The 17,880-nt window shown below is 43.7% G+C and overlaps 1 protein-coding gene across 3 annotated transcripts; it reads right to left on the reverse strand.

Annotated features, from left to right (window-relative positions):
- Positions 1-5,048: 5,048 nt before the first annotated feature.
- Positions 5,049-11,002, reverse strand: LOC309870683 (cystatin-8-like). Of its 3 annotated transcripts, none has more exons than XM_082743039.1 (4): positions 10,788-11,002; positions 10,229-10,512; positions 6,699-6,812; positions 5,049-5,199 (listed from the first exon to the last, which is right to left on the reverse strand). In XM_082743039.1, exons 2-4 carry the CDS (start codon positions 10,502-10,504, stop codon positions 5,116-5,118), a joined length of 474 nt encoding a protein of 157 aa, XP_082599165.1. In that variant the 5' UTR covers positions 10,505-10,512; positions 10,788-11,002; the 3' UTR covers positions 5,049-5,115. The 3 variants fall into 3 exon arrangements, with proteins under 3 accessions (XP_082599165.1, XP_082599164.1, XP_082599163.1); XM_082743038.1 differs by having other exon boundaries at positions 10,229-10,557; XM_082743037.1 differs by having other exon boundaries at positions 10,229-11,002.
- Positions 11,003-17,880: the final 6,878 nt, after the last annotated feature.

Raw genomic sequence — 17,880 nt, forward strand, 5'->3', positions numbered from 1 at the left:
TCTTAAAAAATGCAAGAGTCAGGGTGCCTGGGTGGTTCGGTGGGTTAAAGCCTCTGCCTTCTGCTCAGGTCATGATCCCAGGATCAAGCCCCACATCGGGCTCTCTGCTCTGCGGAAAGCCTGCTTCCTCCTCTCTCTGCCTGCCTTCCTTCCTGCTTGTGATCTCTCTCTCTGTCAAATAAATAAATAAAAATCTTAAAAAAAAAAGTTCAAGAGTCTCCATTTCATGAATATACAAATTTCAATCACATTTTTATTTTCTTAGTTTGGTGCTCCCCTATATTATGCTTTAATTTCTTTCCTGAGTTTAGCCTGGGTGGATTGTTAGCATTCCTTTGGATTTCCTGTTTATGGGTTTGTAAGTGCTATCTGATTCTTCTATTCTGCTGACGTTTAAACTATTAAAGCCTGTAAACTACGCATTTACTCTGCTTTGTTCAGTGCATAAATCAGTATCTGCCCAACAAAACCAGCGTTTTTGCCAGTTTGACATTTGCCACAAGAAACTGGGTTTTCTTTTTTCCCCACAAATGCTAACTGATTTTTTTTTCTTCTTATTTTTAAGAAGTTAATATGTTCTTTTTTAATAGAAGCAAGACTCTGGGTTGGTAAAATTTCCCTCATGGAAACAACCACAATGACCTGACTAGTTTACTGCCATCCTTTCTGTTTTCTTTATTTCTGTTTTTAAAATGGTAATGGCATGGGGAAGGAGATGTTCAATGTATGGGCTTTAGTCAAATCTCCACTCTGGACCGGTTTCCTGGACATGTCCTACAGCATGTGCTGGCTTTCAGGCAGTTTATGGGGACAAACTAGTGTGGTTTTATTCAAAACCAAAGTCAGGGGCTAATTTTACAATCAGACATGCCTATATGGGGCCCTGAGGTTTTTGTCACCTTACCTCAGACACAGGGCATAGTCTGGGGTTTTATCAGCTGTACCTGGGTGATCTATCTGCATCCGTGGTGCATGTGACAAATCCCCAGGAATCTGGTTAACAAGGCAGGAATCTGTCTTTTCAGACTATTGGGACTTGTGGTCAGTGTTCCCTGCTGCTCACTCAGAATGTCTCTGTATTGGGGGGTGTAGATATCAAAAACAAAAACTCGGAAGAGTTTAGAACCAGAAAACAGGAAAGTCTATTGCTCCAAGAGCACATTGTTCACTTCATTGTCTCTTGGCATCATACATTCAAAACCGAAAAGTCCCCATTTGGCAATGGGTGGCAGTTGTCTGTTTGAGCCCTTACCCTCTCCTAGTCAAGGGTGAAATATGGCATTCTTGGTGTTACTTTCTCTGGACTCCCAGCTGACTGATGAGTGTTTCTCATAGCCTCCAAGCCCTTGAACTAGGGGCCAGCATTTATATGCATCAATACAGCTTTTCACTCACTGATATTTGTATTTATCACTTACGGTCTTGAACCCCTCTCACTTCCCTAACAAGTGACAGTGATGTGAGGAGGCCCATCTCAGAGTCAGGAGTCATTTGCACCTCTCAGGAAAAAAAGATGCCCACAAATGAACACATGACTTTAAAGTCTGGCTTTTAACCAATAATGAACAGAATATCAAACAGAGGTACAGTCCCTGGAAAACTCAAGACTCCTCGTTAGACCCATTGAACAATGTCTAAATTGGCATAAAAAGTACATACTGACTTCTCTGTATCTTATTCTAAGTTTCAGGTAAACTTTTTTTCTTGACAAAGACCTAGAAGAGGAGCAAGAAGTGAAGAACATGGCACTGGGGGAGAGGAAGTGGGGCAGCCCTTTCTCTGAGTCCCGGGTCCATTTCCAGAGCTCCACCTTGCAGCCCACTCCCAGGGAGCCCCCACTGCAGAGCATGAAGTTGGAGGTGGTGTCCCTCCATACTTCCTATACTCTCACTAGTTTCCATCCGTCCCTGGGTCTTGACCGATTGACTGTCCCTGATTCCTTTGGAAACACTAGAAATGCATCTACAAAATCCAATCTAAAACTACCAACTGCATAGAAGGGGAAATGCCCTCCCTTTCTGTGCAGACATGCAAAATCACTCTGCACACCCACCCCCACTATTTCAGTTCCGGGAGGCCCCTGGGAGCCAGGCAGTCCTGATGCTCTCCAAGGTCATGGAGAACATATGAGGGGTAGATTTGGTGATAAAGGTGCTGCAGTATGAAGCATCACACCTGGGACAGCACTCATATCCTCTGAGATGGAGATCAGAACTGGACTGTGCTCTCCACATGGCGCACCTGGACCTTTCCTAGGTCTGAGGCCCTGAGCTCCCTGCCACTGCTGTCCATGTGTCCTCAGAGGGCTCACCTCTGGTCCTGGCAGACCCCTGTCTGCCTGTGGGGGTCTCAGCCTGTGTGGTTCTCACCCAGCCCAGGATTTGGCTAAATGCATTCATTTCTTGTTCTTACACACAGCATGGCCATGACCAGTCATCAGGTGAATGCAGGACACCCCCACCCCACCCATACCAGTTCTGAGTCTAGAAGCACCAAAATCATGTGGCTTGTCTTGTCAAGACCCATTTCCCTGATATTCATGGCCTCCTGGGGCTCCAGTGCTCCAGTGCTCCTGTGTCCCAGACCCAGACAGAAGTGCTTGGGGTCCAAGGCCCACAGACAGTACAACCTAATGGAGACTGCAGGGCCTACCTTGGGGGACTCCTCTTCTCCACAGAGGAAGTGAGTGAGTGTGTGTGTGTGTGTGTGTAAGAGAGAGAGAGAAAGTGTACTCCAGTAACATCTTAGCAACAAGGACATGAAATCCAGAAAATGAAAGTAAAGCCTGCCTTGCATTTTGTTTCATGAAATGAAAGAGATTTGGAGAGACAGATTGAAAAGAGATGAGGTTAAATTAAATAAAATTTAAATGTTAAAATATACTTAGAAATAGACCCCTGCTTATGAATGCATAGACACACATGGCATATCTCTGGACTTGTGGGGGAAGCCGACCCAAACAGAGCAGAGACAGCAGTCACCCCCATCCCCAGCTTGTCCAGGCTAGTCCCACACAGCCCTGCTGGCCTGCTCCAGACATTCGATTCCTGCCCACCTATCCATAAGGAAAGACAGTTCCAAGATGTTATTCCAAAAACACAGTCTTTCCTAAAACATTTTCACATGACTTATACTGTTCCACAAACAGCGGAGACTCATAGAGCCTTAAGGGGACCAGTCCTGCAAGCCCCTCCAAAGCTGAGTGATAGATCGCTGCCCCCACATAAGGAGATCCATCCATGTGTCAGAGGTGGAGGGATGGAGGGTAATTTTTGATGGAGACTTCCTGGCCTGAAGGAAAGAATCCTCTTTAATCAGAATAAGCATAGTAGGTCCAAGTAATGCAAAAATCTGTTTCAGATCCAAACCTTTGTGCCTTAATTAGATGAGTATCTTCAGAGGGGGAAGAGGAAGCAGGGCAGGGGCTTCATCAGCAGTGGGCATGGAGCTGGGAGTGCCTGAAGAAAATCATGGAGGCTAATTGGGAGAGCAGGGAGAGCCACAGAAAAGCAAGGGTTTTGCAAGGTGCATGTCACACGTCCCCTGCCGCTCCAAGTGGTGCAGTGTCCCTACCCGTAATACATCAGTTAGGTAAAACACAGGGACCAGAGGCAAAAGGAATCAGCTTTGAGTTTCACGGCCTCATTCAGTCTGGGGCAGAAATACTGCAATTCCTACCAACTTCCAGGACCTGTGAGGTGAAGCCTGGTCCTTGTGTATGCATGTTTGAAATATAGTTGGCCTTCTGAATTGTACTCAACACTATGGTTAAAACAGACACGTGGCTCAGTTGGTTAAGCGGCTGCCTTCAGCTCAGGTCATGATCCCAGCGTCCTGGGATCGAGTCCCACATCGGGCTCCTTGCTTGGCAGGGAGCCTGCTTCTCCCTCTGCCTCTTCCTGCCACTCTGTCTGCCTGTGCTTGCTCTCGCTTCTCTCTCTATGACAAATAAATAAAATAAAATCTTAAAAAAAAAAAACAGACATGTCCACTTATTTTTTTTTTAATTTTTAATCCTGGTAAACATATATAAAATCTGCCATCTTCACCATTTTTAAGTATACAGTTCAATAGTGTTAAGCATAGTCACACTGTTGTGCAACTAATCTCCAGAACTCTTTCATCTGCAAAACCCATTAAATAATTCCCCATTGGACTGACTTATTTTTTTTAAGGTTTTATTTATTTATTTGTCAGAGAGAGAGAGCACAAGCCGAGGGAGGAGTAGGCTGAGGGAGAAGCAGGCTCGTCTCTGAGCAAGGAGCCTGATGCAGGACTCAATCCCAGGACCCTGGGATCATGACCTGAGCCGAAGGCAGAGGCTTTTAATCCACTGAGCCACCCAGGTGCTCCTAGACTGACTTGTTTTTAATGATTATTTTCTTCAAGAGAATTTCATCTCCTGGTATCATCCTTGTTTGCCCACTTCCTTTTCCATTCCCCAATTCTGTCTCTGTCTCTCTTTTTCTCAATCTCTCCATACACACACACACACACACACACACACACACACACACACAAGCAGGTACACAGGAACAACGCGGCTTACTCTGGAGGTGTCATTGTGCTTCCCCTCTCTTGGTGTGACCATTGTTGACATTTACAGGAGAAGAAACACAAGTTTCCCAAATCACAGAGACCCCACAGGGGAAGACTGCTTCTTCTGCAGGAGCTATCCCAGCCCAGGTGACCTGTGGACTCAGAACTCTCAGGAAAAAGAGCCTCAGGCTGAAAGGAAGCTTCCAGAAGGAACCTGTTGAGTTAGCACCTTCTGGCTTCAGAACTCTGGAAGGGGTTATTACCCAATCTAAAATGAATCCCTCCACAAATTTGCAGACCTCACTCAATCCTTTGTACTCAGGGACAAACTTATTCCTGGTGGTGAGTCACCAAGTTGGCCAAAGTCAAAGGGTTTCCCTTGAGGCCAAAAAAAAAAAGGAAGGAAGAAAAGAAAAAGGAATTGGACATACCCATCTTTTGTCACCACCTAATAAGAAACTAGGAAACAAAATAAGGAAAGAAGCATGCATGAGGAAAGCACATTGGTAACACAATGCATGCCATTTATCTCCTCACAGAGAAAGGTGGTGGGGGCAGGGGGTGCTTCCGAACCCCCTAAGCGTCTGCACACTGCTTCTTCATCACCATGAATTCACCATTCCAGGGGAGTGCTCCAACCAAAAAACTGCACATTACTTTCTGAAAAAGACCACAATCACAGCAAAAATCAGTAATACCAAAAAAGAGGGGAAATTGTGTCTTACTGCTAGGTATTAGCTTAGGAATATGCTGGAGGATGTTTCATCAGCCATCAATGAGTGTTCCTAGGAATCTGCTAGAACTTTGCAGCCATCAGCAGATACCTGGAGGAGTCTCTGTTCTCACAAGTACCAGGGATAGAAAGCAAATACTAACAATCATCATGTTTTGCTGGGAGATCAGATGTAAACGATTTTATTTTTAATTCTCTCTAATATTTTCTATAGTGTAAAGAAAGCAATTCTATGTCAGATATGATCTAATGTATGTTATCTTAAATAATTAAATAATGTATTTTTTTTTCTAATAACAAGTCTAATATTGCCTTTTGTTCCAATAACCAGACCAGTCTGGAGGGATCTAGGGCCTACCATCTTTTATTCCAAAGAGACTTTCTCTCCATTTCAGAACATAAGCAAGAGTATGAAGGACCATAGGAGAAGAGAGGGAAATCCAAAGGGGAAGAAATCGGAGAGGGATTTGAACCATGAGATACTATGGGCCCTGAGAAACAATTGGGGTTTTCAGAGGGGAGGAGTGTAGGGGGAGAGGGTAACAGGATGATGGGTATTGAGGAGGGCACATGCTCTGATGAGCACTGGGTGTTACACTTACTAATGAATCATTGAACACTGTGTAAAGGACTAATTATGTACTATACAGTACTATACAGTGGCTAACTGAACAGAAAGAAAGAAAGAAAGAAAGAAAGAAAGAAAGAAAGAAAGAAAGAAAGAAGAAAATGAAGCACAGACCTGAAGAAAGCTTTCACCAAAATCATACTTAGGACTTGGATCAATGTGGGGCTCTCCCCACCTCTGAGATCAGAAATACAGGCTTGAGGCTAAAAGATCCTGGGACAGATCAGCCCTTTTTTGGGGGTGGGGGGTGGGGGGGTGTCTCTGGGCTCTTCCATGACCTTCCTGGAAATCATGGCTGAGCCTGGCGAGAATCAACTGTAACTGTGAGGGGGTGGGAACACTGTCCAGCTTAGTCACTGCTTAATCTCCAGCACCCAAAATACCACCTGGTGCAAAGTAAGCTTTGATGCATAGCTGAGTGGATGAATGAGTTTCCTTTTGTGTCTTCACAAGAATGAGCAATCCGGGGCCAGCAATGGCTGAGTTGCTCTAGGTCCTCTGGGTCCAAGAGGACATACTTTCAATGAACATATGTTGTCAAGTTTTCCTACACTAAGAGGCCAGAGTTGATGAATCCCTTGCAATAAGGGTGACCCTGGCAGCATTCTGCCCCTAGGAGGAGGGGTAGGAAAAGACTCAGAGGGGTTCATCACATTCCCTTGTTGTCTATGCTCTGCTCTAAAGCCCACTTCTGGGGCAGAACTTTGGGAGTGATCCAGACCTCAAAGGATACAGGCAACCCAAGTTCTGTCTGGGGCTCAGAGCAGCCGAAACCATTACAGAAATTTGGTCACCTACCTTTTCCAGTTTAGAGTTCTCTTGAATGGAACAGTTTTCGGTACTGTTTGAAAACTTTCTACAATTGCTGCGGCCAATTACGACATCAATAAAGTATTCCAAACGATCCGTAACCTGTCAATTAGCAATGGTGCCATTTTATTCAAAAGATTTTTATTTTACTTTTCTTTAAGTTTTAGCCCAAAAAACCAAAAAACAAAACAAAACAAAAAAACCCACAAACAACAAGAACAAGAACAACAACAACAATAAAACCACTCTCCCCCTCATCCTCTCTCCCTATCGCCTAATCCCCATCCCCTCTCTTCAGAGTCCCAGAGTCCAGGGCACACCACATGGTCCATGAAGGATCAGGGAGAAGAACGAGGTTACCAGAACTATCATCTGTCCTGGGCCTGAGATACTACAGGTTCCCACAGGCCAGAAGAAAGGACAGGCCCTGCGGCCACATTGGATGCTCCTCTCTGATTCCTTTCCCAAACCCTCCCTCTGCTATCTGGTGACAACTCCTGCTTTGGAGGGCTTCTCCATCACTTTAGCCAGCAGTCCTTAAAGGGGCTGTGTTGGCTGGAGTTGGTTTTGCTATTCTCTGTTGAGTGTTTAGTAAGCAGAGAAGCAGTAGGTCCTCAGTAAGACATCAGCAGTTTCTGAACTCACTAATGGCTGAGTGTGGTTAAGGCCACTCATGATGCTCATTTAAATCACTTTTTATCTGGTTTTAAGAGATTATAGCAGGAGGAGACAAAGAGGGTGTCTTTTCTCATGGTTGTCTTCAAGTCTTTAATAAAATTGTATTACATTTTAGCTATATTCCAAAGAGTTAACAAGGTGACTCTGGCCTGCCTTGGGGGAGAAGCTGGTTAGTTGACAACAAGACACTGACAGAGTTGCCCCTAGGGTTTGAGTGTTAAGTTGGGAACCTCGAAAAACACCAACGGGACTTCGTTTCGGTCCTAATATATGCTAACCCTCACCAGGTGCTTGTTCTTTGCCCAACACTGCTCCTCGAGCTTGGCAGACAGTAACTCAGGCTGCACACCAGCCCTCTGCTGGAAGGCTGTCACTCCCTCTGTTTTCCATAGGGAAACTGGGCAGAGGAACTAAGTGACCAGTGACCCTCCATCTAGAAGGTGAGACCCAGGGCTCCAACAGAGGTAGGTGCCCAGAACTAAACTTCAATTCCCTAACCCCGTGATCCACCCTTTCCACACTTCTGCCCTCTCTACTCAGCCAACCAGAGGGCAGCAAAGGGTGCAATGTGCTCATTTCCAGGGAAATGCAAACCCGACATGAGGGAAGCTCAAGGCTATTGGTTACATGATCACTTTCACGGAACACTCACAATCCTTTCTAAAAATAACTAGACCAGATAGACAGTTTTAAAACCCCAGTCTGATCACATGGATCCCAAGACCTCCCCGACTTAATGTCTATGTGGCTTCTCAACACTCCTAAGATAATTTAAAAGGGTTTTTCCCATGATCTTCAAGGCCCTGAGGAGTCTGGCCCCTGCCCACCTCTCTGGCCAGTCACATTGTCTCCTTTGAGTTGCTGAGTGAGCCATGTTCCTTCCAACTGGCAGCCAGCTATGCCGACTGCTCTTCCTAACCCCCATGCAGCCCCACAGTCCTCCTGGCTCCCCTCCTGTAGCAGATGCTATGAATGGTGCCCAAGTCCTCTGCTGTTCTCAAAAACTGCCACTCCCTGGGTCTCCCTGCCTGGAGGCTTCTTGACCTGCAGGAGCCAAGAACACCTCTTAGCCATCAGTGGATGGGAGTTGATAGTAAGCAACTGAGCTTCCCTCCTTGCAGGGTGGCCAAACTCTGAGGCAGGATTTGCATTTTTTCCCAAGGTCACAGGGAGGACCATAGTGGTCACCTGCAGAGTAACTCATTCTGTACTGGCCACTTCCCTGCCCTCTCTCCCTCCTCCTCCGGCCTCCTGGTGCTTTCTGGGATGGCCTCCCAAATAAACTAATGGCACTTGAATTCTAGCACTAGGATCTGCTATGGGAAACCTGAACAAAATGACTTCCAACCAGCATCCTTCACTTGATTCCCTCTTAGTTTGCCCTCAGGTTTAGCACCAATATCACTCCCTAAAGAGGTGTTCTCAGCCTTGACTGCGTATTGGGGTCACCTGGAAGGTTTTAACATATATGAGACCTGGGTCCCACCTAGAGATCCTCATTTAATTGGTGACGGTGAGGCCAGTGCAGTAAGACATTTACAAGTTCCTCAGGTCCTTTCCGGGGAAGTCTTCCCCTGACCTCTGGACCCCCAGTACTGTTTCATCAGGTCAGATGCCCCAGCTCTCAGGCGGGTTTGGCACTGTTCCTTTCTGATTAGGCTGCTGGAGCCCTACGAGTCATTATTTCTGTCCATCTCACCACCTCATCTCCAGCAGCTAACATAGAACTAGTGTGGGAGAAACTCACTGAATATGTGTGCTACTTGGGTGCCAAAGAAAGAGAATTGCAAGGGGGTCTGGTGAAGTTACAAGAGCCAGAATCCATCCCTCTATTTAAAAGGGCTCCAGGAGTTCTCCAGGTGGATTGTGCAGTGTGACAGTCAATACACAGAGGCCATCAGCATGATATTATGGAAATTCCGACTGTTGGCTCCCAAGACTGTTGGCTCACAGCTGCACTGTTGGCCCACCCAAAAGGATGGGGTCATAAGTGCCAACATGTACACTGGCCCAACTTCTGCAAATGGACACACCATATGGAGATATAAAAAGTGGAGTAAACCCCACCAACAATGACCTCTCTGTTGAGTATCTTTACAATTCACTCCCGCAAGTTTCATGGTGGAATTACAAGTCACACCATGAACCTGCAGACTGAGGATGGTATATTAAGCTCAGTCCCCATTCTGGGGGCTTCCTCTTGACCATAGCATGCAGGGCTATGTGTTGCAAGCTCCGGGAGCATCATCCTCAATGGAATCCAACTAAGCAATGTTTCCTAGCACTGGGCTATGCCTGACCCTGTGAGGAGGGATGCAGTTTTACAAACTCAGAATCAGATTGCCTCCACTTGCACTAAACGAATGCTGGATTCAAAGAATTACAGACCATAGGATAAGAGAATTTATTTTTATTATTATTATTTTTATAGAATTTATTATTATTATTATTACCTATATATTAGACAGACCACATGCCTCTTTTCAACCCCACAATCTACCTTATGTGGACAGATTGAAATGTTGTCCATGGCAGCATTATTCCAGAATATTCATGGCACTCAATTTGTCTCCCAACCCTAGCAAATAAAAATCACGAACACTTGATTTGCAGTTTGGAGTTTGCATGAGTTAGTACACATAAAGTACTTAGAAAAACAGTGGAAGCATTCATAGAAAGTGCAGTGATGTCACAGTGACATGCCAAGGTATAAGTAACTTGATCACTCACATACTTAGGACTTTTGTATATCATTGTTTTTCTCCCATGCCCACTCTTTCAGTCTGGCTTCAATCGGGGACACCATAGGCATAGTGCCTAGTGAGAGGGAACATCTTTACCTGCAGCTGGACTTGTACTGTCTTGACCACTTGGAAGAGGTACTTATCCTCACTTTCTTTGTTGTATTCTTGCATGGCAAACCAGAGACACTGCTTCACGTTGGCATTTGAGGCATTGATCAGTTTTAATTCTCTCAACACCTTGACCTTCTTTTTACCTGGGTCTGTGCTGGATACCAGGGCCACCAAAATGGTAAGCAGAAGCAAGCAAGTCCCCCAGGATCTAGTCATGGACCTTCCGTCCCAGGACACAAACAAGCTTCCTCGTTCTCCCATGGCTGTAGCTGCAGGTGGGATGGGATGGCTACGGTTGCTGTTGGTTCCAAGATCTAAAATAGCATCAGCCCAGTTCAATTCAAGAAAGAGCCATTAGGTTCCCCTTTAGGGCTACCCCTGTCTCTGAGGAAATCAACCCACAAGAAACCAGTTAAAGAGTCCCTGCTACCCGCCTTCTGCCATCCATCCCACAGCTGTGGTCTGCAATTCCAAAAAGAACACTTAGACCCAGGTCGGCCAGGACCTACACTGGTCACCTCACCACCCAATCCTGCTTCCACACCTTAGGCCTCTAAAATGTGACTGTGGAAAGTGTTGCTGCCCCAAGTTTTCCTGGCTTTGGCTCTCTGGGGTCTCTCCAACCTGCTATACCCACTGATTGCTCCCTCTTCCTTGTGCATTTGGGTGTAGCCCACGCCTCAGCCAGTGGTTCTCCTGGGTCTATAGCACTCAGTTTGTGCCTAATCTCTGGTCAGGCCCCCCCCATTCCTGATCTCTTCTCTGTCCATGTCTCTATAGGCAGGACACACTTTGTGACATAATCCAGCACCTGTGATGCAACCACTGTCCTTTGGTGCAGACAGCTCACACACAGCAGGCAAGCCGTGGGGACCATCCAGAGGTCTCCTGCTCACCTGCACAGTAACCCCAGCTTCCCCAAAGCCTGGCCTCAGGAACCCCTCTGTTTGGGCCAATAGCACTTTCCTCTGCTGTCCTACCAGGGTAAGGGTCACCCAGCCAACCTGATGGCCAAACATGTGCTTTAGCAAGAGGGGGTATATACATGCCCTGAGCTCTCAGAGATTTTGCTTCTCTGTGAAAATCCCAAACCAATGTCCAACAAGTTCCTGGAGGAACCGAGAGGTAGATCTTTTCCCAGAGCCAGAAGACGGATGGGCTATTGACCATGAGAAGTGGCAATGCATAGGAAACAATACGCAAGCATAAGTCGGCATGTCAGGTTGTAAAACGTTGCAGTGTAAATACACCATATTTTATTTTAACTGCTTACTAATGGATGTTTTGCTTATTTCCCATTTATAGCTGTTACAAACAGTACTGTAATGGACAACACTTTTCCAATATGTTTGTGAAATTACACAGGTATTTCCATATAATAAAAGGCTAGATGGAAAATTGAGGCAAAAGCTTTACCTACGGCACCTGGGTGGCTCAGTGGGTTAAGCTGCTGCCTTCGGCTCAGGTCATGATCTCAGGGTCCTGGGATCGAGTCCTACATTGGGATCTCTGCTCAGTGGGGAGCCTGCTTCCCTCTCTCTCTCTCTGCCTACTTGTAATCTTTCTCTGTCAAATAAATAAATAAAATCTTAAAAAAAAAAAGCTTTACCTAAATTAAAATTTAGTGTATATTGCCCAGCTGTTAAAAATGTATTAATAATGTATTAACGACTTTGAAATATTGCTACATGTTAAAAGCACCCGGGAGTTTTAAGAAGTATCTAGGCCACCAGTAAAATCAATCTTGGGAGAGGGCCCAGGGACAAGGAAGCCATCCCAGGTTTCAGTGTATAGCCCTTTCTGAGAACCAGTGTACTGCATTTGTGCCTCTTAGGTATCAATGTACACATGAATCAGGAGCCAAAATGATCTTCAAAAATAATTTTTTATTAAAAAAATGCAAAGCCATCTTAATCACACTTTGATTGTGTGAACCCACATCTTCAACCACATGTCAGCCTCTCCCACCTGACCAAGGACCAAATGGCACCCTGCCTCCCCACCCAGGCCCAGCTTTGTTACCAGGGCTTGATATTCCGTCACCTCCGCCCAGAGGCTCAGCCACCTACAAGTCTCAATACAGATGTCACTGCCTCCATCCAAATCTAAAGTGTTTCTCCCACCTACTCCCAGCTACTCCTACCTACTCCCAGCTAGTTCTATTTACCCTCGCTTATTCCCAGCTCCTCCCTTCTACTCTTAGCTACTACCCCCTACTCTCACCTACTCCCACCTATTCCCAGCTACTCCTGTCTATTCCCAACTACTCCCACTTACTTCCAGTTATTCCCAGCTACTCCTGCAAGAGTCATTCATAGCTTCTCAGGCCAAGCAGATCACTAAAGACTAACCCCAAAGACACAGCCCAGTAGACAGGGAGCCCACTAAAGTAGAAGGTCTTTGGAGCAAGGAGTCCCACCAACCCAGGGCCCACTGAGCCTGTGCTGCTAGAGTAACTCCATAAACTGCCTCTAAGCCCTTTCCTAATTAATTGCCAAATTCAGAACATCTGTTTGATTTTCTCTGACTCCATAGTGCATTTGAGTATTTTGTTTACTTGTCTTTTTCTTTTCTTATGAATACCAGTTGCCCAGAGTTTGCTTAAATATCATCTTTTCCTTTGTTCATGACACACTTGACATTGGTCCATGTGTGGCTATATAAGACAATGAACAGTCCACAATCTATCACCTAAACCAAGAGTGAGGATGTTATCAATATCTGACAATATGTGCTCCCTTATTGTACATGACACCGTAAAAAGTCCCTGCCTTTACTCAAGAGTTTAATCACCAGTATCTGCACACACGACATGCTCAGTTATGCCTGTTTTTGTACTCTATAAAAGGATATCTACCACAGTTTATGTAAGACTCCTGGGACTTAGATTTTTACATTCCACATTATATAACCAAGTGTTACAGACTGAGTCATTGCTGCAGTCCTCAAAGCCTTCCTGTTTAAGAATACTTCACCAAGGGGTGCCTGGGTGGCTCAATGGGTTAAAGCCTCTGCCTTCAGCTCAGGTCATGATCCCAGAGTCCTGGGATCAAGCCCAGAATCAGGCTTTCTGCTCAGCGGAGAGCCTGCTTCCCCCTCTCTTTGTCTCTGCCTGCCTCTTTGCCCAATTGTAATCTCTGTCTGTCAAATAAATAAATAAAACCTTAAAAAAAAAAAAGAATACTTTATCTACACCCTTTGCAATGACTTCTCAGGGTCTCTCCTAGAGTGGGTGGAATATGTTTCCCCATCCATGTGATGGGTTTCAGCATATGACTGGTTTAGCCCTGTGCAGTAGAGGCAGAAGTGACCATGTGTCAGGATTATGGTGAGATGTGAAGACATACTGCATTTTCCTCTTGTTCTCAGGTGATTTTCCAAGGAAAGGGGGTGCCTTAGGATGTAGTCTGAGAATGTGCTGTGTAGGAACACCTGGTCTGGACCCCAGAACCATGTTCTGAACTCATCTGAAAGTGAGCCCAACTGCATCAACCTCAAGTGAAGCCATACTAGCACACCTCCTAAACCAAGTATAGTGTAAGTGCCTGATGCAAACCTTATTGATTGCAATTTAAGTTCCTATATTGAGCTATTGACTTCCAACAGATCCATTTCAAAGACATCTAACTCAAACAAACACTGCCAGCTGTCGGACACAGGTACAAGCAAATAACTAGATAAGGAAGCAGACCACTCCACCCATGAACTTCCCTTTCTCAGAAAGCCCTCAGTGACTTGGATAACCTGACCACGTGGGTAACCCTGCTTCTCCTTTCCCATGCTTCACCTCCTATTCTTTTTTTTAAAGTTTTTTTTTTAATTTATTTAAGTAAACTCTATACCCAACATGGGACTCGAACTCACAACCCTGAGATCAAGAGTCACATGCTCTTCCAACTGAGCCAGCCAGGCGCCCCTCCACTTCTAGCTCTTATGCCTTAAATTCATTGATAAAGAATGAACCCATGAAACCCTATATACTCAACCTTCAGCCTCTAATAAGGGCAGAGCCCCAGGTCTGTGCGCTCTCCCTCTCTCTCTGAGACCTCACTGAAATGTACTACATACCCACCAGGACTTGTGATTAAATAAATCTTGTTTTCCAGAGTTCCCTGATGGTTTCACTGAGATGTGTTTTGCTATAATAATTGAATCACAAGAGCAAGTACATCCACGTTTTCCCAGTGCGGCATAAGGGAAATATCTGTGGAGCTTGCTATTAGAAAAGACAGGCCCAGGAGAGTGCCTCAGGCAACAGTGTGAATAGGTTGGCAACAGCCAGCCAAGCTACAGTCAGCCTTTGGACCCATGCACCAGATAGTGGATGCTTATTTTGGTTAGCTACCAGGGTAAGTAATGACTTAGTATAAAGCATTTCTTTGCCAAGAGCTGACTAGTACACTCAAATTCACCCAATTTAAGCATATTGCTAGTGTGTTCCCACTTCTGCAGACATTAGCACTTCTACTTTTCTCCTTTACATCAGCTCATCTTTCTTTCTTATCTTGTTGTCTTCTCCTGTTGCCTTCTGAGAACTTTCCCAGCCAGCTTGTCCACCCCATGATTCACTCCTCTCATGTCTTAATACCCCATCCATTTCTCTACTATACCCATTCACTCCTTTGGTTCTTTACATCTACTATTTCCTGTGATCCTTTTTTTTTTCTTTTTTTAAAATAAATGTTTGTCTACTTTTTTTCAGATTATGAAAACCTTTCTTTACCTTCTTAAACATTTTCTCTTGCTTGTCTTAATTTTTCAGCAATCTTTTCTGACAGTTTTGCTTCAGAAGGTATATTATAGAGAAGGGATCAGCAAATTTTTTCTGTAAAGAGGCAATTAGAAAATATTTCATGCTTGGCAAGTCATGTGATCTCTAAGACTTTCTCAGCTGAACCACTATAGCATGAAAGCCACCAGAGGCAATATGCCTCTGTTCCAATAAATGAGTAAGTATTTCTGCTCCAATAAAATTATTTATAAAAACATGCTGTGGGCCAGATTTGGTCCACAGGCCATAGTTTGATCACTCCTATTTAGAGTACTAAGTTGAACCACAGGGAATGACTAATATTTGACTGGTAAGGATCTATAAAAATAGTGGTTTTATATGGTTTATCTTCATAATTGTACTCCTCAGGTATTTAGTTATTTTGGCCAGCAAGTCCACATTCCCCAGAGATATTCATTCTGGAGACTCTAAAGGGAAATGCATTTCTTTTTCTTTTCCAGCTTCCAGAGGCTGCCTGAATCCCTTGATTCAGTGCCCCTTCCTCCATGAAGCCTCTTCAAAGCTCTCTATCAACTGCTTTTTTAAAAATTTTTTAATTTTTTTTATTAAGATATAATGTATTATTAGCACCAGGGGTATAGGTCTGTGAATTGCCAGGTTTACACACTTCACAGTACTCACCATGACACATACCTTCCCCAGTGTCCATAACCCCACTGTATATCAACTTTTTTTTCTCTTTATGTCAAGCTCTCTTTCCTCTGCTGCTTTCATTTTCACATCTGTCTCTGACTCTGATTCTGAGCCTCCTGCCTCCCCCATTATAGGGACCTTTGTGGTTAACAGTGGGCCTACCCATATAATCTGGAATATTCTCCCCATTTCGAGATTCTCCATAGCATTTGCAAAGTCCTACCTGCAAAATGTATTCATCCCAAACCAACACTCCCACCATCCATTACACCACTACACCAGGAGATTTGAATTTGGAAGCTACATAGCTTCTTGGAAGTAGACCCTTGACCCCACTGGTCTGCACCAACTCCCCTTTCTGGAAGGAATCTTGCCCTGGTCCTAACTCAGGTCCCTGATACCTGTCACTGTGGAGGTCATTGCCAATTTCTGTGGTGGAAAGGTAAATAGTGATTACCACAAAACATAAGTAAACCTAGAGCCTCCAGTCACTCCCGGAGTCTCACATGGTTTTTATTTTCTTATCCTTTGCTAGTTTACTAGAATCTAAGTTTTTCTCACTTCTGTAATCTTTCTGCATGGATCCAAGGAGGGAGCAGCAACCTATGGTAGTTCATCAGCTGAAACTGGCTGGAACTGGGAGACAAAGGAGTAAATAAACATGAAAATGGCCTTGAAGTTAAATGAGCAATAACCATAAGAATAGAAATGGAATGGAACCATCAGGAGAAACTTCAATTGACCCATTGAAATGCAGATTAGGAGTGCAAAAACGTAAAATGAGAAAATACAGTAAATGGCAAGCAATGGAAATAGCAGAGAAGATACATAGTATAATAGCAATAAAAGTAGCTCACTAAATAAAATATAAAAATTTACAGATTGGATTTTTAAAAAGGACCATATCATGTTGTCTCTACAAAAGATACACTTAAGACAAAAAGACACAAAAAGGATAATAGAAGGATGAAAAAATATTTAGGCAAATATGAAGCAAAAACAAAATTAGAGCATCAATCATAATAAATGACAAAATAAGGATTAAGACCAAAAAAAAAAAAAAAGGAGTCATAAGAAACTGTGATAGACAGAACTCTAAGATGACTCCCAATGTATGAGTGTACATACTACTTGTATAATCCCCTCCCATTGATTGTGGGTAGGGCATGTAAATATAGTGGGATACCAGTCCTGTGATGAGGTTGGGGTATACGAAGATACTTTGCAAAGTAATTCAGATTCCTAATCTGCTATCTTTAATACAATAGAAAGCCACATCATTCTGGGTGGAGTTGACCTAATCAAATCAGTTCTTTAAAAGAGGGTCTAGAGAGGAGTTTCACTTTCAGGAAGTAGAATAAAGAGCTCCATGGATCCATTACTCATAAAATGTGAGAAACCCAAACTAGCCCAAAATATCTTGGAAAAAAAAAAAGCAAAGTTGGAGAATGGACACTTTCCAATCTCAAATTTTACTCCAAAGCTACAATCCTAACAATGTGGTCCTGACATAAAGATAGACATACAGTTCAATAGAATGGAACTGAGAGTCCTTAGAGCAAATGCTCATATTTTATAGTTATTGAGTTGTGACACAGGACCCAAGATAATTCAATAGGAAAAGAAGAATTTTTCAACAACTAGCTCTGGGGCAACTTGATATCCACATGAAGAATGAAATTGGACTTCTACCACACACCATACACAAAAAATTAACTCAAAATGGATTAAAGACCCAAGTGTAAAAACTAAAACAATAAAACCCTTAAAAGAAAACAGAGGTGTAAATATTTGTGAGCTTTGATTAAGCAACACTTTCTAAGCATGATGCTAAAAGCAAAAATACCTAAATTAAAAATATTTAAAAGGGATTAATCAAAATGTAAAACTTTTATGTTCCAAGAGACACTATCAGGAAAGTAAAAAGACAAACCACATAATGGCAGAAAAATCTTGAAAATCATCTATGACTTAAGAGATCTGAATTGGGAATATATAAAAAAAAAAACTACTATAACTCAATAATAAAAAGACAAATAACCCATTAAAAGATGGGCAAAATATCTGAATAGACATTTCTAAAGATATATGCAAATGTCCAATAAACACATGAGATGTTCAACTTTATTAGCCATTGGGAAAATGCACCTCAAGCTGTAATGAGCTACCACTTCATACCACTGACATGACTAGAATAAAAAAGATGGATTAT

Source organism: Mustela nivalis (assembly GCF_964662115.1).
Source record: "Mustela nivalis genome assembly, chromosome: 8".
NCBI lineage: Eukaryota > Metazoa > Chordata > Mammalia > Carnivora > Mustelidae > Mustela > Mustela nivalis.

Coding starts and splice junctions, on each gene's coding strand:
- LOC309870683 (XM_082743039.1), bottom strand. CDS start 10,504: ATGGGAGAACGAGGAAGCTTGTTTGTGTCCTGGGACGGAAGGTCCATG. Junction 6,813..10,228: donor CAGTACAAGTCCAGCTGCAG/GTAAAGATGTTC, acceptor GCTAATTGACAG/GTTACGGATCGTTTGGAATA. Junction 5,200..6,698: donor AGAACTCTAAACTGGAAAAG/GTAGGTGACCAA, acceptor GGTCTTTTTCAG/AAAGTAATGTGCAGTTTTTT.